This window comes from Salmo salar, chromosome 14 (genome assembly GCF_965601325.2).
Source record: "Salmo salar chromosome 14, fSalSal1, whole genome shotgun sequence".
NCBI classification, from domain to species: Eukaryota; Metazoa; Chordata; class Actinopteri; order Salmoniformes; family Salmonidae; genus Salmo; species Salmo salar.
Genome location: NC_138304.1, coordinates 28,444,581 through 28,467,426, shown reverse-complemented (window position 1 = coordinate 28,467,426; position 22,846 = coordinate 28,444,581). Strand labels below are relative to the sequence as shown.

The 22,846-nt window shown below is 45.1% G+C and overlaps 1 protein-coding gene across 2 annotated transcripts in view; it reads right to left on the bottom strand.

The window, feature by feature from the left end:
* Positions 1–22,846, bottom strand: part of LOC106569210 (WW domain binding protein VOPP1) — a 34,931-nt gene that overhangs the window by 10,976 nt on the left and 1,109 nt on the right. Inside the window, exons 2-4 of one of the 2 annotated variants that reach the window (XM_014140344.3) lie at positions 20,384–20,442; positions 20,110–20,174; positions 12,105–12,182 (exon numbers count right to left, since the gene is read on the bottom strand). In XM_014140344.3, coding sequence (XP_013995819.1) covers positions 12,105–12,182; positions 20,110–20,138 — 107 coding nt within the window. In that variant the 5' untranslated portion in view covers positions 20,139–20,174; positions 20,384–20,442. The remainder of the gene's footprint in view (positions 1–12,104; positions 12,183–20,109; positions 20,175–20,383; positions 20,443–22,846) is intronic. The other variant, XM_014140343.3, reaches the window with a different exon arrangement.

Below are 22,846 nucleotides of genomic sequence, written 5' to 3'. Positions count from 1 at the left end.
AAATAAAGGTTAAACAATAAAAAAAAATAGGTTATAGCCCTACAGTCAGTGTCCAGATGTTCAGTTTCTGATCTGAAGAGTAGGCTACATACAGTTTCCTTGACATCTCATATGCCTACTTGAAGTCACCTTCTTGTGACTGTCGAATTTGTATAGCACCTCACAATCATCACACATAATCTTTCCCAAACATTACTTTTCTGTCCCTCCCTTCTCTTTATTTCCAACTCTCTATTTGAATTAAATTCTGACATTGTCCTTTTTGCCTCAGTGGATCGATGTACATTTTTTCTGCCTGTTCCTAAAAGCATTTGGCCATGGCGTGTAGACAAGCGTACAGTTAGACCCTAAAGCTAAGGCTTACGCACTAATGCCAGATAGCCTAGAATAATTAAAGAAAAACCTCAATGTAGCCTATAGATATAAATTGCACAATAATTATACATTCATGGCTTTTTTTAAGGTAGGCTACTGTTTCCTCTTTAATCAACCCACGCTTCAAACACAATATTTAATGACCCTAAACATGCCTGACCTGTGGATATAACTGCGGGGACTGCAGTTTATGAGTCAACCCGCGCATCACTAACATGCATGTATGCTAGGGCTGACCCCATTTAGTCGACTAGTCGATTGTTTGGTTGATAGGCTGTTGGTCGACCGAGATTTCTTTAGTTGAGCAGTAGCAAAAAAACTGATCCATTGTGGAGGCCGTGTGGATGGCACACAGTCTAAGACGTGCTACTGACATTGTATATGGTTATATAACATAAGAACAATGGTGCAACACTAACAACAATTATATTATTTTATAACAAATGCGCTTTCTCCCTCATTGGATAGTGGTCGGTCGCTGTCCACGGTTCTGAAACACATCAGAGCGCTGTTGAATTGGCGCCTTTTCCTAGACCATGTTGCTATGTGCATAATAGCAAAGTTAACCAGCTTACTGGTGTTGAGAACAATGCCGGAGGCAGCAGCAGAATGAGGAGAGGAGAAAGCTAGCTAGCTAGCTGCTATCGAGTGGCTATTGTGGCTAACACCCCTGTCCAGAAGCAAGCACCAGTTAGCCTTGAGCTAGCCTCATCTCCCGGCTAGCCAATGAAGTACACCAACTACAATACCTTGCCAATTGGCCTGGACCCTTTGTCGACACGGAGCCCTGCCGATCCATCACGACTGGTCTGCTGACGTAATTTGGCCGATGTGCTCTCAACCGGCCTCTGCGTCGTGGATGTCAGTGAAGACCCATCTGCTAGCCCCAGCCCGCTAGCTTTCTGAACGCTGTGTCTCCCTCTCGCCTAGCATAGTAACGACTACCGAACGGGTCCCTGTTTCATCTATTGCTGCTCATTGGACCCTATGATCACTCGGCTACACAGCTGATGCCTGCTGGATTGTTCATTAACACGGTACTTCATTTTGTTTATCTGTCGGCCCCAGCCTCGAACTCAGGCCCTGTGTGTAGCTAACTGACCCTCTCTGCCCATTCATCAGCCATTTACCCGTTGTTGTTGTCTTAGCTGTTTACCCGTTGTTGTCTTACCCCTTGTTGTCTTAGCTCTCCCAATCAACACCTGTGATTGCTTTATGCCTCTCTCTAATGTCAAAATGCCTTGGATACTGTTGTTTAGGGTAGCTCTCATTGTTTTATTTTGCTGCGGAGCCCCTAGTCCCCTCAACATGCCTTAGATAGCTCCTTTGTCCCACCCACCACACATGCGAAGACTTCACCTAGCTTAACTGGTGCCTCCAGAGATGCAACCTCTCTCATCGTCACTCAATGCTTAGGTTTATCTCCACTGTACTCGTACTCTACCATACCCGTCTGTACATTATGCCCTGAATCTATCCTACCACGACCAGAAATCTGCTACTTTTATTCTCTGTTCCCAACGCACTAGACAAGCAGTTCTTATAGTCTTTAGCCATACCCTCATCCTACTCCTCCTCTGTTCCTCTGGTGATGTAGAGGATAACCCAGGCGCTCTCATTTGTTGACTTCTGTAACCATAAAAGCCTTGGGTTCCTGCACATTAACATCAGAAGCCTCCTCCCTAAGTTTGCTTTTTTCACTGCTTTAGCACACTCCACCAACCCTGATGTCCTAGCCGTGTCTGAATCCTGGCTTAGGAAGGCCACCAAAAATTCTAACATTTCCATCCCCAACTACAACATTTTCCGTCAAGATAGAACTGCTAAAGGGGGCGGAGTTGCAATCTACTTCAGAGATAGCCTGCAGAGTTCTGTCATACTATCCAGGTATATGCCCAAACAGTTCGAGCTTCTACTTTTCAAAAAAATCCATCTCTCCAGAAATAAGTCTCTCACTGTTGCCGCTTGTTATAGACCCCACTCAGCTCCCAGCTGTGCCCTGGACACCATATATGAATTGATTGCCCCCCATCTATCTTCAGAGTACTGTTAGGTGAACTGGGATATGCTTAACACCCCGGCCATCCAACAATCTAAACTAGATGCCCTCAATCTCACACAAATTATCAAGGAACCTACCAGGTACAACCCTAAATCCGTAAACATGGGCACCCTCATAGATATCATCCTGACCAACTTGCCCTCTAAATACACCTCTGCTGTTTTCAACCAGGATCTCAGTGATCACTGCCTCCTTGCCTGCGTCCGTTATGGGTCCATGGTCAAACAACCTGGCCCGGGTATCCTGGAAGGATATTGACCTCATCCCATCAGTAGAGGATGCCTGGTTGTTCTTTAAAAGTGCTTTCCTCACCATCTTAAATATGCATGCCCCTTTAATTTTTTTTAGAACAGATATAGCCCTTGGTTCACTCCAGACTTGACTGCCGTTGACCAGCACAAAAACATCCTGTGGCGTACTGCACTAGCATCGAATAGTCCCCGCGATATGCAACTTTTCAGGGAAGTCAGGAACCAATATACACAGTCGGTTAGAAAAGCAAAGGCTAGCTTTTTCAAACAGAAATTTGCATCCTGCAGCACTAATTCCAAAACGTTTTGGGACACTGTAAAGACCATGGAGAATGAGAGCACCTCCTCCCAGCTGCCCACTGCACTGAGGCTAGGAAACACTGTCACCACCGATAAATCCACAATAATTGCGAATTTCTTTTTTTGACCCCTTTTTTCTCCCCAATTTCGTGGTATCCAATTGGTAGTAGTTACAGTCTTGTCTCATCGCTGCAACTCCTGTACGGACTCGGGAGAGGCAAAGGTCGAGAGCCATGCATCCTCCGAAACACAACCCAACCAAGCCGCACTGCTTCTTGACACAATGCCCATCCAACCCGGAAGCCAGCCACACCAATGTGTCAGAGGAAACACCATACACCTGGCGACCGTGTCAGCGTGCACTGCGCCCGGCCCACCACAGGAGTCGCTAGTGCGCGATGAGACAAGGATATCCCTGCCGGCCAAGCCCTCCCCTAACCCGGACGATGCTGGGCCAATTGTGCGCCGCCCTATGGGTCTCCCGGTCGCGGGCGGCTGCGACAGAGCCTGGACTCGAACCCAAAATCTCTAGTAGCACAGCTAGCACTGCGATGCAGCACCTTAGACAACAGCGCCACTTGGGAGGCCCCCGATAATCGAGAATTTCAATAAGCATTTGTCTACGGCTGGCCATGCTTTCCACCTGGCTACCCCAACATTGGCCAACAGCAGCTCTGCACCCCACGCAGAAACTGGCCCAAGACCCCCCCCCCCCCCCCCCGCTTCTCCTTCACCCAAATCCAGACAGCTGATGCTGATGTTCTGAAAGAGCTGCAAAATCTGGAGCCCTACAAATCAGCTGGGCTAGACAATCTGGACACTCTCTTCCTAAAATTATCAGCCGCCATTGTTGGAACCCCTATTACTAGCCTGTTCAAACTCTCTTTCGTATCATCTGAGATTCCTAAAGACTGGAAGGCAGCCGCGGTCATCCCCCTCTTCAAAGGGGGAGACACTCTAGACAGAAACTGTTACAGACCTATATCCATCCTGCCCTGCCTTTCTAAAGTCTTCGAAAGCCAAGAGAACAAGCAGATCACTGACCATTTTGAATCCCACCGTACATTCTCCGCTGTGCAATCCGGTTTCCGAGCTGGTCACGGGTGCACCTCAGCCACGCTCAAGGTACTAAATGATATCATAACCGCCATCGATAAAAGACAGTACTGTGCAACCATCTTCATCAACCTGGCCAAGGCTTTCGACTCTGTCAATTACCATATCCTCATCGGCAGACTTTTTTTCTCTAATGACTGCCTCACCTGGTTCACTAACTGCATCGCAGTGCTAGCTGTGCCACTAGAGATTCTGGGTTCGAGTCCAGGCTCTGTCGCAGCCGCCTGCGAGCAAGAGACCCATGGGGTGGCGCACATAGAGTTCAGTGTGTCAAATCGGCGGGCCTGTTGTCCGGACCTCTGGCAGTCTCTATGGGGGTGCCACAGGGTTCATTCACAGGGCCGACTCTTTTCTCTGTTATATATCAATGATGTCGCTCTTGATGTGAGTGAATCTTTCTCAGATAGAGTTCAGTGTGTCAAATCGGCGGGCCTGTTGTCCGGACCTCTGGCAGTATTTATGGGGGTGCCACAGGGTTCATTCACAGGGCCAACTCTTTTCTCTGTTATATATCAATGATGTCACTCTTGATGTGGGTGAATCTTTGATCCACCTCTACGCAGACGACACCATTCTGTATACATTTAGTCCTTCTTTGGACACTGTGTTAACAAACCTACAAACGAGCTTCAATGCCATACAACACTACTTCCGTGGCCACCAACTGCTTTTAAATGCTAGTAAAAACTAAATGCATGCTCTTCAACCGATCACTGCCCGCACCCGCCCGCCCGACTAGCATCACTACTCTGGACGGTTCGGACTTAGAATATGTGGACAACTATAAATACCTAGGTGTCTGGCTAGACTGTAAACTCTCCTTCCAGACTCATATTAAGCATCTCCAATGCACAATTAAATCTAGAATCGGCTTCCTATTTCGCAACAAAGCCTCCTTCACTCATGCTGCCAAACATACCCTCTTAAAACGGACTATCCTACCGATCCTTGACTTAGGGGATGTCATTTACAAAATAACCTCCAACACTCCACTCAGTAAATTGGATGCAGTCTATCACAGTGCCATCCGTTTTGTCACCAAAGCCCCATATACTACTCACCACTTCGACCTGTATGTTCTTGTTGGCTGGTCCCCGCTACATATTCGTAGCCAAACCCACTGGCTCCAGGTCATCTATAAGTCTTTGCTAGGTAAAGCTCCGCCTTATATCAGCTCACTGGTCACTATAGCAACACCCACCCGTAGCACGCGCTCCAGCAGGTATATTTCACTGGTCATCCCCAAAGCCAACACCACATTTGGCCGCCTTTCCTTCCAGTTCTCTGCTGCCAATGACTGGAACGAATTGCAAAAATCGCTGAAGTTGGAGACTTATATCTCCCTCACTAACTTTAAGCATCAGCTGTCAGAGCAGCTTACCGATCGATGCAGCTGTACACAGCCAATCTGTAAATAGCCCATCCAACTACCTACCTCATCCCCATAATTGATTTTGTTTTTCTGCTCTTTTGCACACCAGTATTTCTACTTGCACATCCTCATCTGCACATCTATCATTCCAGTGTTAATTGCTAAATTGTAATTACTTATGTATTGCCTTACCTCCTTACTTCATTTGCACACACTGTATACAGATTTTTCTATTGTGTTATTGACTGTACGTTTGTTTATCCCATGTGTAACTCTGTGTTTTTGTTTTTGTTGCACTGCTTTTCTTTATCTTGGCCAGGTCGCAGTTGTAAATGAGAACTTGTTCTCAACTGGCCTACCTGGTTAAATAAAGTTGAAATAAAAATATATAAAAAATGTAGCAGATATTGGATATGGTAGAAAGAGTATGTGGCCTTTTCTGAAGCCTACATGCTGGAGATAAAATGTATGACAATGTAATGAGAAGGACACTTTTTACATCATGCAGGTTTCTCAGATCAAACAGCCTAACCTATATGGGCACAATCAAATAAAATGTGAACTGTCATGTTAACAAACAACATATCCTAAAATCAGAACAGGCCAAAGTAAAATGGACATTATGGAATGGACAATCACGACTGTTGTCCAGGGGTTTCACCCCATCGTCATGATCAGTGGTTTCAAGTTTGTTTCTTTACATTTTTTTGACAAGCTGATTACAGCGAGAAAAATTTGCTTCTGCATTACCCGCTGTGTAAACACATTGCAAATAGGCTCACGATAAATCCTCATAAAGTTGGGTAACTAATACTCAGTGCATAAATAGTCAAATTGATTAGTCACAGGAATCAGGACTAATAAAGCCAACACAATGGCCTGTTTTACAAACGGTGGGCCTACCACATGGATGGGCATCCATAAAATGCCCTTGGGCCGACATGGTAGGCTACAACCTAGTAAGCACAAGCAGACATCTTTTGGATGTCTTTTTTTGGTATTGTCCGGATTTAGTTTTTTGGTGTTTTGTAAATGGTAGGCTTACCACATAGATGGGAATTCATAAAATTCTATTTCAGGCAACACTGTAGGCTACGCCTCAGTAAACATGGACCAACACCGACGCCTTTTGGACATCTTTTCTTGGTGCAGTTCCAGACCGGCCTTGATTTCCACATCCACTGACATTGGTTTTTGATCTAAACATACACTGCGTGCACAATTATTAGGCAAGTGAGTAATCTGATCTTATCATTGTTTCTATTCACATTTTCGAACTCCAAACCATATAAACTTGAATGCTTATTGGAGTTAATCATTTTCAGGTGATATGTATTTGTGTAATAAGGGAGGGTGTGGCGAAAGTGAATAACACCTTATATTAAGGTGTGCATAATTATTAGGCAGCCTCATTACCTCAGGTAAAATGGGCCAAAAAAGAAATTTAACTGACACTGAAAAGCCAAAAAATGTAAAATGCCTTTCAGACGGATGCGACACTCTTTAAATAGCTAAACTATTGAGGTGTGACCACCGGACATTCAAACGTTTTGTTGTGAATAGTCAACTGGGGCGCAAAAAATGCATGGGGAAGAAAAGGCGCAAATTAACTGCAAAAGACTTGAGAAGAATTAGATGTCAAACTACCAGGAACCCATTATCCTCCAGTGCCACCGTATTCCAGAACTGCAACCTACCTGGAGTGTTCAGAAGTACAAGGTGTCAAGTGCTCAGAGACATGGCCAAGGTCAAGAAGACTGAAACAAGACCACCACTGAATAAGATTCACAAGCGTCAAGATTGGGCAAAGAAATACCCGAAGACAGATTTTTCAAAGGTTTTATAGACAGATGAAATGAAAGTGACTCTTGATGGACCAAATGGATGGGCCCGTGGCTGGATCAGTAATGGACACAGGGCACCACTTTGAGTCAGGTGCCAGCAAGGTGAAGGAGGGGTACTGGTATGGGCTGCTATCATTGAGGATGAGGTAGTTGGACCTTTTCGGGTTGAAGATGGACTGAAACTCAACTCCCAAACCTACTGCCAGTTTCTGGAAGATTCTTTCGTCAAACAGTGGTACAGGAAGAAGTCCTCAGCATTCTAGAAGGCCATGATCTTTATGCAGGACAATGCTCCATCACATGCATCCAAGTACTCCGCTGCTTGGCTAGCCAGCAAGGGCCTCAAAGATGCCTGAATAATGACCTGGCCCCCTTCCTCACCTGACTTAAATCCTATTGAGAACTTGTGGGCCCTTCTTAAACGTGAGATTTACAGTGATGGAAGACAATACACCTTTTTGAACAGCACTTAGGAGGCTGTGGTTGCTGCTTCAGCGAAAATGATTGTGAACAGATCAAGAAACTGACAGACTCCATGGATGGAAGGCTCATGGCAGTTATTGAAAATACGGGTAGCTATATTGGTCACTGAATATTTTTGAAAGGCCACAAATGTTATATAATTGTCATTTTGTGTTACTTATCTGTTACAGTTACTCTAACAATTGAGAATAAACAAGTGAGTTGAGAGAAATTATTTTTGTAATTTAGTTGCCTAATAATTCTGCACACTAATAGTTGCCTAATAATTGTGCACACTTATATACACTGCTCAAAAAAATAAAGGGAACACTTAAACAACACAATGTAACTCCAAGTCAATCACACTTCTGTGACATCAAACCGTCCACTTAGGAAGCAACACTGATTGACAATAAATTTCACATGCTGTTGTGCAAATAGAATAGACAACAGGTGGAAATTATAGGCAATTAGCAAGACACCCCCAATAAAGGAGTGGTTCTGCAGGTGGGGACCACAGACCACTTCTCAGTTCCTATGCTTCCTGGCTGATGTGTTGGTCACTTTTGAATGCTGGCGGTGCTTTCACTCTAGTGGTAGCATGAGACGGAGTCTACAACCCACACAAGTGGCTCAGGTAGTGCAGCTCATCCAGGATGGCACATCAATGCGAGTTGTGGCAAGAAGGTTTGCTGTGTCTGTCAGCGTAGTGTCCAGAGCATGGAGGCGCTACCAGGAGACAGGCCAGTACATCAGGAGACGTGGAGGAGGCCGTAGGAGGGCAACAACCCAGCAGCAGGACCGCTACCTCCGCCTTTGTGCAAGGAGGAGCAGGAGAAGCACTGCCAGAGCCCTGCAAAATGACCTCCAGCAGGCCACGAATGTGCATGTGTCTGCTCAAACGGTCAGAAACAGACTCCAAGAGGGTGGTATGAGGGCCCGACGTCCACAGGTGGGGGTTGTGCTTACAGCCCAACACCGTGCAGGACGTTTGGCATTTGCCAGAGAACACCAAGATTGGCAAATTCGCCACTGGCACCCTGTGCTCTTCACAGATAAAAGCAGGTTCACACTGAGCACGTGACAGACGTGACAGAGTCTGGAAACGCCGTGGAAAACGTTCTGCTGCCTGAAACATCCTCCAGCATGACCGGTTTGGTGGTGGGTCAGTCATGGTGTGGGGTGGCATTTCTTTGGGGGGGCCGCACAGCCCTCCATGTGCTCGCCAGAGGTAGCCTGACTGCCATTAGGTACCGAGATGAGATCCTCAGACCCCTTGTGAGACCATATGCTGGTGCGGTTGGCCCTGGGTTCCTCCTAATGCAAGACAATGCTAGACCTCATGTGGCTGGAGTGTGTCAGCAGTTCCTGCAAGAGGAAGGCATTGATGCTATGGACTTGCCCGCCCGTTCCCCAGACCTGAATCCAATTGAGCACATCTGGGACATCATGTCTCACTCCATCCACCAACGCCACGTTGCACCACAGACTGTCCAGGAGTTGGCGGATGCTTTAGTCCAGGTCTGGGAGGAGATCCCTCAGGAGACCATCCGCCACCTCATCAGGAGCATGCCCAGGCGTTGTAGGGAGGTCATACAGGCACGTGGAGGCCACACACACTACTGAGCCTCATTTTGACTTGTTTTAAGGACATTACATCAAAGTTGGATCAGCCTGTAGTGTGGTTTTCCACTTTAATTTTGAGTGTGACTCCAAATCCAGAACACCATGGGTTGATAAATTGGATTTCCATTGATTATTTTTCTGTGATTTTGTTGTCAGCACATTCAACTATGTAAAGAAAAAAGTATTTAATAAGATTTATTTCATTCAGATCTAGGATGTGTTGTTTAAGTGTTCCCTTTATTTTTTGAGCAGTATATTTCCCTGAGAAAGCCAAAACTCACTTTTCCTTTGTTAAACATTCAGGTTTGAGGTTCAATAACATTTTGGATTGACTGAGAGCATTGTGTTTGTTCAACAATAAAATTTATTGAACCTCAAAAATGTATTTTCAACTTTCATTCAGAACCCAATATGAGCCTGATTTCAACACCCCCCCCCCCCCCCCCCCCCCAAAAAACACCCATTTATTTTTGCAACGTCTGTAAAGTACCGTAATTTCCGGACTATTGAGCGCACCTGAATATAAGCCGCACCCACTGAATTAAAAAAATTATATTATTTTGTACATAAATAAGCCGCACATGTCTAGAACCCGCATGTACATTGAAACAAATTAACTTTACACAGGCTTTAACGAAACACGGCTTGTAACAAAAATAAATAGGCTTTAACGAAACACGGCTTGTAACAAAAATAAATAGGCTTTAACGAAACACGGCTTGTAACAAAAAATAAAACATTTGCAGTAAGCTTAAGTTGTCTTTTTGCACTCAGTCAATTCCTCACGCTGCTGTTTCCAACGTCTTATCATCGACTCATTAAGACCAAGCTCCCGTGCAGCAGCTCTATTTCCTTTTCCAACAGCCAGATCAATCGCCTTCAACTTGAAAGCTGCATCATATGCATTTCTCCGTGTCTTTGCCATGATGAGGGTGACAAAATGACTACCGTAATCAGAATGATGGGAAGTTTGAGAGCCCTCGATTTAATCTAAACAGTAAACAAAAAAGTGTTTTGACCTTAACCAGTTCGGCAATTTCATTGGTCTAATGAAAGCTTCATGCCGCCAAAAAACTGAGCACGTCACAGAATGTGTTTTTTTGTAAAAAAAAATTGAAAGCGGGAAAAATCCATATATTAGCCGCGTCATTGTTTAAGCCGCGAGGTTCAAAGCGTGGGAAAAAAGTTGCGGCTTATAGTCCAGAAATTACGGTACGTATTTTCAACATCCGGAAAATAAGTATTTTCAACCTTCATTCAAAACCGAAAATGAAACAAATTTTAACGTCTGGAAAGTACATATTTTTCAACGTCTGGAAAATATGCCTTTTCAGCGTCCTCGAAAATATACATTTGAACATACAGAAAATACCTTTCACTCTTCATTCAGAACCCAAATTGAACCTAACTTCACCGTCAGGAAAATATGTATTTTAGACATCTTTTCAACTTAATTCTGCTTACTGGGACTATTCTAGTTTTGCAGGGGGATGCATTTTTTGGTCTTGGCTATGGCAGCAGAATGGCAAAGACCGGCCCTGGCTATAGGTCAAGCCTTATTGTGCCCTATTCTGACGGAATTAGTTTTAGGACGTACTGTGGATCACTAAAATATGCTAATGATTATGATCACACTTCCTCAATTCAAATATTATGGCAACACTGTAGGAAAGATGGTTTGGTATGGTTTAGAAACTTGGGAACCAAGCTCGAGTTACCTATCACCTGGACATGTTGAAATTGTTTTCCCTAAACAAATTAGGGATTTCGGAAACATAACTTTTCAGTCAGAAATAGCTTAATTATGTTGCACCTTCAGCAACATGGACAGCGCAATAAACACTTTGATGTTCTGTGGTGTTCGCTGCAGGAGGGAGGAGAAAGAGACAACTGGATGCTAGTCACAGTCACTCCATATTTTTGTTTTTTTAACACAGCGCAGCAAGTCCGAGCCTGGCCCAGCACTATCAAATCAATTGCTAGTCATTTGTGTGTCTTCATTATTTAATCAAACTGTGTGCTTAAAGCATCAGACAAGCTCAGTGAATATTGTTGATTTGATTAAAACACATAGGATGTGTCAATATATGGAAAATATACGTTTAAAAATGTCGACCAATCGATTGGTGAAAGAACAGATGATTCTTGGTCGACCAAGATTTGTTTTAGTTGGGACAGCCCTAATGCATGCACAGAGCAGTTTCTACAATGACTGAATTGCATATTAAGATCATGTCATAACAATCAACCCACTGGGCACACACTGGTCAATCAATGTTGTTTCCACAATGAAATTTCATTGAACCAACGTGGCATCGATGTATAATTGACGTCTGTGCCCAGTGGGAAGCATTTCACTGTGAGCCAGTGTAGCTATTCTAAGCTGCAGCAAGAAAGCCTCATGTGAGGGGCATGGTCTAAGCAAAAACAAAGGTGCTCCCATAGGACCATAAACTTCATGAACAAACCAGTGTCTTATGCATAAATGCACACAAGTACATACAGGGGCTACGTTGGGTAGAGACAGAGAGAGGAGAGAGAGTGCGAGCGAGCGAGAGTGTAAGAGAGAGAAAGCGAGAGAGACAAAGAGAAAGAGAGAGAGAGAGAGCAGGGAGGAGAGTAGGAGGAAGGAGGGAGTATATTAAAGAGAGTAGGATGAGAAGCTAGACTGGCAGTCTAGTCTTGGGGGAACTCACCAGAAGTACCATAGTCTCTGTATGGAGAGAGCTCGGACACAGCACCGCGTCCCACAACAGTCCTCATACGACCGGCATCTACAACACACACACACACACACACACACACACACACACACACACACACACACACACACACACACACACACACACACACACACACACACACACACACACACACACACACACACACACACACACACACACACACACACACACACACACACACACACACACACACACACACACACACACACACACAGAAAGAGAGAGGGGAAGCTTTTATTACAATCACCAGCATCTACAATACTGAGAGAGAAGGCTTTTGTATAAACAGTACAGTCCTCTAACCACCCTCTCAAAACACATTCAGACAAATGGCAGTTCTCATATGCACAGTACTGAGACAAAAGTCTGACACAAATCCCAAGAGGCCCAAGGGAATAGACATACCAAGCAGATGACAAACGCTCTGCAGTCTAAGGTGAATATTAAGTAAACTATTGAGGGAGCACTAGGTTTAGTTCCATTATAATTTCAGTTTGTCTTGAGTCCCTGAGCTGAAGTTGGATAGCTACAGTTGAAGTCGGAAGTTTACATACACTTAGGTTGGAGTCATTAAAACTCGTTTTTCAACCACTTCCCAAATTCCTTGTTAACAAACTATAGTTTTGGCAAGTCGGTTAGGACATCTACTTTGTGCATGACACAAGTAATTTTTCCAACAATTGTTTATAGACAGATTATTTCACTTATAATTCACTGTATCAAAATTCCAGTGGGTCAGAAGTTTACATACACTAAGTTGACTGTGCCTTTAAACAGCTTGGAAAATGCCAGATAATGATGTCATGGCTTTAGAAGCTTCTGATAGGCTAATTGACATAATTTGAGTCAATTGGAGGTATACCTGTGGATGTATTTCAATGCCTACCTTCAGGCTCAGTGCGACTTTGCCTGACATCATGGGAAAATCAAAAGAAATCAGCCAAGACCTCAGGAAAAATTTTTTAAAAATCTGGTTCATCCTTGGGAGCAAATTTCAAACGCTTGAAGGTACCACGTTCATCTGTAGAAACAACAGACCGCAAGTCTAAACACCATGGGACCACGCAGCCATCATACCGCTCAGGAAGGAGACGCGTTATGTCTCCTAGAGATGAATGTACTTTGGTGTAAAAAGTGAAAATCAATCCCAGAAAAACAGCAAAGGACCTTGTGAAGATGCTGGTAGAAACAGGTACAAAAGTATCTATATCCACAGTAAAACAAGTCCTATGTCGACATAAACTGAAAGGCCGCTCAGCAAGCAAGAAGCCACTGCTCAAAAAACGCCATAAAAAAGCCAGACTACGGTCTGCAACTGCACATGGGGACAAAGATCGTACTTTTTGGAGAAATGTCCTCTGGTCTGATGAAAGAAAAATAGAACTGTTTGGCCATAATGACCATTGTTATGTTTGGAGGAAAAAGGGGGAAGCTTGCAAGCTGAAGAACACCATCCCAACCGTGAAGCACGGGGGTGGCAGCATCATGTTGTGGGGGTGCTTTGCTGCAGGAGGGACTGGTGCACTTTACAAAATAGATGGCTTCATGAAGAAGGACAATTATATGGATATATTGAAGCAACATCTCAAGACAACAGTCAGGAAGTTAAAGATCAGTCGCAAATGGGTCTTCCAAATGGACAATGACCCCAAGCATACTTCCAAAGTTGTGGCAAAATGGCTTAAGTACAACAAAGTCAAGGTATTGGAGTGGCCATCACAAAGAACTGACCTCAATCCCATAGAAGATTTGTGGGCAGAACTGAAAAAGCTTATGCGAGCAAGGAGGCCTACAAACCTGACCCAGTTACACCAGCTTTGTCAGGAGGAATTGGCCAAAATTCACCCAACTTATTGTGGGAAGCTTGTGGAAGGGTACCCAACACGTTTGACCCAAGTTAAACAATTTAAAGGCAATGCTACCAAATACTAATTGAGTGTACAGTGAGGGAAAAAAGTATTTGATCCCCCGCTGATTTTGTATGTTTGCCCACTGACACAGAAATGATCAGTCTACAATTTTAATGGTAGGTTTATTTGAACAGTGAGAGACAGAATAACAACAAACAAATCCAGAAAAACGCAAGTCAAAAATTGATTTGCATTTTAATGAGGGAAATAAGTATTTGACCCCTCTTGTCACACCCTGGCCATAGAGAGGGGTTTTTGTTCTTTATTTTGGTTAGGCCGGGGTGTTACATTGGGTCGGCGTTCTATGTTCTTTTTTCTAGGTTGGTTTGTTTCGTTGATTTTGGCCGTGTGGCTTCCAATCAGGCACAGCTGTAGTTTGTTGTTGCTGATTGGGAGTCACACATAAGTAGCCTGTTTTTCCTTTGGGTTTTTGTGGGTGATTGTTTCTGTATAGTGTTTTCTGTTTTGTTCATGTAGGACCAGACAGGACTGTTTGCTGTCGTTTCTGTCGAGTATTTTGTTTATAGTGGTTCATTTGATTAAATCTTTCAAATGAATACACATCCTCCGCTGCATCTTGGTTTTCTTACGACGACAGCCCTTACAGAATCACCCACCAAAAAACGGACCAAGCAGCGGAGAAAGGAGCAGCGCAAGGAGAAGAACCAGGAGAGGAGCTATCTAGAATCGTGGACTTGGGAGGAAATCCTGGACAGTAAAGGACCATGGGCTCAAGCTGGGGATTATCGCCGCCCGCAGTGGGAGATCGAGGCGGCGAGAGCTGAGAGGCGCTGGTATGAGGAAAGGGAGCGCAGCAGACATGAGCACACGGGGAGATTGGCGGAGTCAGGCGGTAGACCTGAGCCAACTCCCCGTGCTTACCGGAAGCAGCGTGGTACTGGTAAGGCAACGTGTTATGCTGTGAAGCATAACGCGTTCATAGCCCGGTGCGCTATAGGCCAGCTCCCCGCAAGTGCCATGCGAGTGCAGGCATCGAGCCAGGACAGATTGTGCCAGCTCAGCGCGTCTGGTCTCCAGTGCGCCTTTTCGGTCCAGGTTATCCTGCACCGGCTCTGCGCACTGTGTTGCCAGGGCGCTGGGAGGGCCCAGTTCGCCCAATGCCTGCGCTCCGCCCGTGCCGGGACAAATTGGGCATTCAGCCTGGAGTGTGGGTAAAGAGCCTATGTACCAGAACTCCAGTGCCGCCCCACAGCCCGGTTTATCCTGTGCCTCCTCCTCGGACCAGGCCTCCAGTGGGTCTCCCCATCCTGGTCAGTCCTGTGCCTCCTCCACGGACCAGGCCTCCAGTGGGCCTCCCCATCCTGGTCAGTCCTGTGCCTCCTCCACGGACCAGGCCTCCAGTGGGTCTCCCCAGCCTGGTGAGTCCAGTGCCTGCGCCCAGAGCCAGGCCTCCTTCATGTCTCCCCAGCCTGGTGAGTCCTGGGCCAGAGCCGCCGGAGCCGCCAGAGCCGCCCGCCAGTCCGGAGCCGTCAGAGCCGCCCGCCAGTCCGGAGCCGTCAGAGCCGCCCGCCAGTCCGGAGCCGCCCGCCAGTCCGGAGCCGCCAGAGCCGCCCGCATGTCCAGAGCCGCCAGAGCCGCCCGCCTGTCCGGCGCCGCCAGAGCCGCCCGCCTGTCCGGCGCCGCCAGAGCCGCCCGCCTGTCCGGAGCTGCCAGAGCCGCCCGCCAGCCCGGTGAGTCCTGTGCCTGCGCCCAGTGCCAGGCCTCCTTCATGTCTCCCCAGCCTGGTGAGTCCTGTGCCTGCGCCTAGGGCCAGGCCTCCTTCATGTCTCCCCAGCCTGGTGAATCCTGGGTCAGTGCCACCGGAGCCGCCCACCAGCCCGGAGCCACCGGAGCCGCCAGGGTCGCCCGCCAGCCGGGTGCAGCCAGGGACGCCCGCCAGCCGGGCGCAGCCAGGGTCGCCCGCCAACCGGGCGCAACCAGAATCGCCCGACCAGCAAGGCGCAGCTAGGGTCGCCCGCCAACCGGGCGCAGCCAGGGTCGCCCGCCAGCCGGGCGCAGTCAGGGTCGCCCACCAGTTCTCCGGCACGGCCAGGGGCGCCACCTAAGTGGGCAACGCCGAGGGTGGAGCGGAGGCCACGTCCCGCACCTGAGCCGCCGCCGTAAGAGGGCCCACCCGGACCCTCCCCTTCAGAGTCAGGTTTTGCGGCCGGAGTCTGCACCTTTGGGGGGGGTACTGTAACGCGCTGGCCATAGAGAGTGGTTTTTGTTCTTTATTTTGGTTAGGCCAGGGTGTTATATTGGGTGGGCGTTCTATGTTCTTTTTTCTAGGTTGGTTTGTTTCGTTGATTTTGGCCGTGTGGCTTCCAATCAGGCACAGCTGTAGTTTGTTGTTGCTGATTGGGAGTCACACATAAGTAGCCTGTTATTCCTTTGGGTTTTTGTGGGTGATTGTTTCTGTCTAGTGTTTTCTGTTTTGTTCATGTAGGACCAGACAGGACTGTTTGCTGTCGTTTCTGTCGAGTATTTTGTTTATAGTGGTTCATTTGATTAAATCTTTAAAATGAATACACATCCTACGCGCATCTTGGTTTTCTTACGACGACAGCCCTTACACCTCTGCAAAACATGACTTAGTACTTGGTGGAAAAACCCTTGTTGGCAATCACAGAGGTCAGACGTTTCTTGTAGTTGGCCACCAGGTTTGCACACATCTCAGGTGGGATATTGTCCCACTCCTCTTTGCAGATCTTCTCCAAGTCATTAAGGTTTCGAGGCTGACGTTTGGCAACTCGAACCTTCAGCTCCCTCCACAGATTTTCTATGGGATTAAGGTCTGGAGACTGGCTAGGCCACTCCAGGACCTTAATGTGCTTCTTCTTGAGCCACTCCTTTGTTGCATTGGCTGTGTGTTTTGGGTCATTGTCATGCTGGAATACCCATCCACGACCCATTTTCAATGCCCTGGCTGAGGGAAGGAGGTTCTCCCCAAGATTTGACGGTACATGGCTCCGTCCATCATCCCTTTGATGCGGTGAAGTTGTCCTGTCCCCTTAGCAGAAAAACACCCCCAGAGCATAATGTTTCCACCTCCATGTTTGACGGTGGGGATGATGTTCTTGGGGTCATAGGCAGCATTCCTCCTCCTCCAAACACAGCGAGTTGAGTGGATGCCAAAGAGCTCCATTTTGGTCTCATCTGACCACAACACTTTCACCCAGTTGTCCTCTGAATCATTCAGATGTTCATTAGCAAACTTCAGACGGGCATGTATATGTGCTTTCTTGAGCAGGGTGACCTTGCGGCGCTGCAGGATTCCAGTCCTTCACGGCGTAGTGTGTTACCAATTGTTTTCTTGGTGACTATGGTCCCAGCTGCCTTGAGATCATTGACAAGATCCTCCTATGTAGTTCTGGGCTGATTCTTCACCGTTCTCATGATCATTGCAACTCCACGAGGTGAGATCTTGCATGGAGCCCCAGGCCGAGGGAGATTGACAGTTCTTTTGTGTTTCTTCCATTTGCGAATAATCGCACCAACTGTTGTCACCTTCTCACCAAGCTGCTTGGCGATGGTCTTGTAGCCCATTCCAGCCTTGTGTAGGTCTACAATCTTGTCCCTGACATCCTTGGAGAGCTCTTTGTTCTTGGCCATGGTGGAGAGTTTGGAATCTGATTGATTGATTGCTTCTGTGGACAGGTGTCTTTTATACAGTTAACAAACTGAGATTAGGAGCACTCCCTTTCAATCTTTCTAATTGAGAGGGGGTCAAATACTTATTTCCCTCATTAAAATGCAAATCAATTTATAACATTTTTGACATGCGTTTTTCTGGATTTTTTTGTCGTTGTTATTCTGTCTCTCACTGTTCAAATAAACCTACCATTAAAATTATAGACTGATCATTTCTTTGTCAGTGGGTAAACGTACAAAATCAGCAGGGGATCAAATACTTTTTTCCCTCACTGTATGTAAACTTCTGACCCACTGGGAATGTGATGAAAGAAATAAAAGCTGAAATAAATAATTCTCTCTACTATTATTCTGCCATTTCACATTCTTAACATAAAGTGGTGATCCTAACTGACCTAAGACAGGGCATTTTTACTAGGATTAAATGTCAGGAATTGTGAAAAACTGAGTTTAAATGTATTTGGCTAAGGTGTATGTAAACTTCCGACTTCAACTGTATCTGAACCCCCTGCTGATCAGTTGTCAGCATCTGTATGCAGGAGAGCTGATGATGAATGGCTCTCATTGTGATGCCTTATTTGTATGGTAGGTTCAACGGAACCAAGAGTTTTCAAGTCTTGGTTCCATTGAACATGCCATGCAAATAAAGACATTTTAATTAATGATATGAAGAGTGCCTTGGTCCTCCTTTCTTTTTGATGACCAATTTACCCCTTTTACCAAAGAACATCTATCTACAAAGACCTACTATTGTTTACCCTAGCAGCACTTCCCTTCCTTTTTTTCTACATGCTCTCATTGTGACTTGACAACTCTGTGCGCACACACACAAATGCACACACACACACACGCACACACACACACAAAATGTTTTATATGTCAAATATAGGAACTTTTAGGTAAGAATGAATCATACTTTGTCATTAAAGTAAGTAGAAACTCATTAATTTTAACAAATTACTTTTATAGTTTTGTCTATGGTGATGGGGCAGTGCTTATTGTGTGAGGCAGAGATGTGATTTGGCAGTTCCAGGCTTCAGATCTTCAATGCGCCGAGAGCCGGGGTATCTGATGTTTTTCAAGGGCAGATAGCAGCTTCAGTTTTAAACATAGAGGAGAGATGATTTATGCCATCATTACAGATTTCAGAGAAATGTTCATCATCCACTGATCTGCACTGAACATCCAAATCCTCTGGCTAAATAGACGGCAATCCACTTCCATGACAAATCCTCCTCAACATTTGAAATATTCCCCCTCTCCTTCTGTCAGTATTTTGTACTGTATTTTAAACCAGCAGTACTATAAGTGTGAGAGCTGCATTTCCGGCTTTCAGCATTAAGGCCATCCATTACACAAGTCATTAGCAGCACAGCGCTAGGAGAGGGCATAGAGCTGAGCCAGCATTCTCTTAATAGTGCACTATTTCAATTCCACAGTCGCCCTGCAATATACTGTATTTCATTAGATCTGTGTGTGCACTATTTTACAGAGGCAATTCAATCCAAATCCCCCAGTCACTGCAGCATGCTAACTCCCAGTAATGCTCTTCTCTCTCTCCTACCATAACTCCAACTCCATCCTTAGGCTTTACATTTTTTATAACTCCTACTGATGCACCACCACTGTAGTGCATTTTTAAAAGCTCCTCATACATTGAAAATGAGGCCTTTCTAAAAGCAAGTGGTAGAATTCTACAGCCAGCCTAGTGGCTAACATGTTTTTATAAGACTAATTATTAGCCCATTAGTTAAATGATTTAGATAGAAGTCAAAGAGCTTCTCCAATGTGATTTCTCAACCCAGTGGATGCTGTTTAGTCTCAAAAACCCGACCCTCGGCAACACAGTGACTATGGTCTGGTTTCAATGATGGAGTTTTTAGGCATAGAGGAACTACGTCACAGCCTACGTCACTACCTTTCAACTTGAATAAAATACTAAATAGTAGCTAGCAAGATGGAGATGACAGAGGTTATTTTTAATGAGTGCATTTCGCAAGTGGCTAGTTTGCATCAACTACCTTAACTAAAACCACTGCAAAGGTTTTGCCTGCAAACTTTGGTTTTGAATCCCGACATTCTGGCATGTCTGCCTCGTGATTTGTTGGGAGTCCCCAGATTTTTTTCACCTTATCAATGTAGGCAGTGACGTAGTTATTCTATGCCAAAAGAGTCCATCATAGAAACCAGACCCTAATTACTGTGATGCCTAGGGTCAGGTCCTCGAGACTAGATGCTGTGTTGGATTTGATGATTGGATTTGCAAAAGCTACAGCTTACTCATTATTTCCCCTCGCCGCTTCGACAGCATGCTTTTTGAATGACTGCCAAAATGAGTCTGCTATGATAGTGGAGTGAGTCAAAGGCTGGTATTGACTCATAATAACGTTACCAACCTGGGTGATTTCTCTGTATTCATCCACATCCAGGGACCATTTTCTTTAACCAAACTCCACCCGGCCTTTAAACAAGCCAGAGGGAATCAATAGACTGCACTCTTTAAATTCACAAACAGTTTAATCTGAATGGCAGAAGGTTGAAAACGAATAAATATGTCTTGTAAAATATTAAATGTCTTACTATTAACAATTAATATACAGTATGCTGCAATGTAATTGTGTCTTTGTCCAGATGAATTATGTTACCCATGTGTATGAACAGTATACTTACATGAAATAGATCGGGTAGCCTCCTTCAAAATACCAGCAGTACTTCTTGGAAGCTGTGCACTGTATATGAGAAAAGGAAAACTGGTCAGTGATTTATAGTTGCTGGTATGAAATCAAAGAGCAATCTCAGAGGGAAAATGAAGCATCATGATAAAATCATCTTGAAAGGCAGATAATAAATGAGAGAACATGTTGAATGGCCATTGTGTTGGGCATGTAAACATGTCAACCATGTGAATTCTGTAACGCCCTGGCCATAGAGAGGGGTTTTTGTTCTTTATTTTGGTTAGGCCAGGGTGTTACATTGGGTGGGCGTTCTATGTTCCTTTTTCTATGTTTTTGTATTTCTTTGTTTTGGGCCGTGTGTGTGACTCCCAATCAGGCACAGCTGAAGCTCATTGTTCATGATTGGGAGTCACACATAAGGAGCATGTTTTTCCTTTGGGTTTTGTGGGTAATTGTTTCTGTTCAGTATTTCACCTGACAGGACTGTTGGCTGTCAGTTTCTCATTTTGTATTTGTATAGTGTTCCATTTTATAATTAAATATGATGAACACTAACTCTGCTGCGTTTTGGTCCACTCTCTCTTCAGACAGCCCTTACTAATTCCTTGTAGTTGAATTTCTCTGTGATGTGCCAAATGTAACCACCAAACAGGACTTGGTTGTCTTGTCCTTAACATTGGTATTATAAATATCACTTACTGTAAGCAAAGTTCATATTTCATGAACCAAACTTCTATTTCATGCTCTATGTTCAGAGGCCAACTCAAGATGATTGTGAACCACTGACTGCAAAGTCCAGACGAGACCAGAACCCACTCTGCACACATACAATGCAGCCTCTGTCAGACCAGGCCTAGGGCTTTGTGTATAACAAGCCTCTAAATGAGGTCCTGGAGAAAAACAGGCTGTGGACTCACTATTACTGTCCTCACTGGGCATAATCACAAACTATTCCACTGTGTTCTTTTCTGAGGCTCTGGCTTGTATGATGATGAGACATCCACTTTGTTTGATGTCCTTCCATCACCATTTAAGGCATGTGTGACCTGTGAGGCGAGCCAGCTAGCATTGGCCCTTGTTTGATGGGAGTAATTGTGGGAAACACTCCAGCCTTTTTTCCACACCAGCCTGCCAGGTGGATGTTTGTGTCCACGGTCAATTGCAGCTAGCAGGGTGTCCCTTCCAAATACAGTCATGGCAGGGAGACACAAAGGCAGCCCCTGAGCAGGACTGGAGCCTGCCTTTGTGGTCACGGAAAGGACCACAAAGAGCTGTTTGTCACTGCTTCAGCTCAGTGACAATTAACAATGGTTAGCAGAGGAAGAGCTGCCTCGTGTGTGTTAGTGTGTGTGTCAGTGGAGGCTCCTCAGAGGAGGAAAGGGAGGACCATCCTACTCAGCAAATTTCATAAAAATAAAAATTGTGAAACATTAAAGAAGGTGATCCTTTTTAGATAAAACTATACTAAATATATTTACGTCACCAAATTATTGATTAAAACACACTGTTTTGCAATAAAGGTTTACAGTAGTCTCAGCAGCACTCTGTAGGCTAGCACAATGGTGTAGCCAGGGGACAGCTAGCTTCTGTCCTCCTCTGGGTACATTGACATCAATACAAAACCTAGGGTTCTCAACCCCTTCCATAGACTTACACAGTAATTATGACAACTTCCGGAGGACGTCCTCCAACCTATCAGAGCTCTTGCAGCATGAGCTGACATGTTGTCCACCCAATCAAAGGATCAGAGAATTAATCAAGTATTGAAAGCATAAGCTACAGCTAGATAGCACTACAGTGTAAAAATGTGGTGAGTAGTTGACTCAAAGAGAGAGAAAGACGATAGTTGAACAGTTTTGAACAAATTAATTAATTTCAAAATTAAGGAGAAGCAAGAGAGAGAGAGTTAACTATATTTCACAGCATATATCTTTTTCACTTTCACTTACTTAGCTAGCGTCGAATGCAGCTAGCTAATTTAGCCTACTCAAACACCCGGCTCAAACAGGGTCGGATGCTATGTTAGCTAGCTGGCAATGGGTATCCAACACTGGAACTCTTCCAAGTTAAGGTACGTTTTGGTTTTATTAATTTATTACCACCAGGGCCCACCGGTGTAACTGCTAAAGTGCTTGCTGCAGACTGTACACTGTACTGCATGATTGTTGTGGTTTACTAAAGTGTTAGTTCTAGTAGCTATGTTGACTATGACGTGACAATGATGTAGGCTGTGTGTAGCGGTTAGTGGTCATGATATGAAGGTTTGGCTTGGAAAGGTTTTTTCACCTAGATAGATGGAATTATATATACAAGAAGCTGTTCGTATGTGGTTGCTATGAAAATTAATTGTGTTTGTGCGTGATCAGGGGTGTTTTCATTGTGCCTTTTCTGTTGAAAAACTTTTTTTAAATGGAAGCAAACGGAACAAAACATGTATAACTATATCTGAATTTGTCCA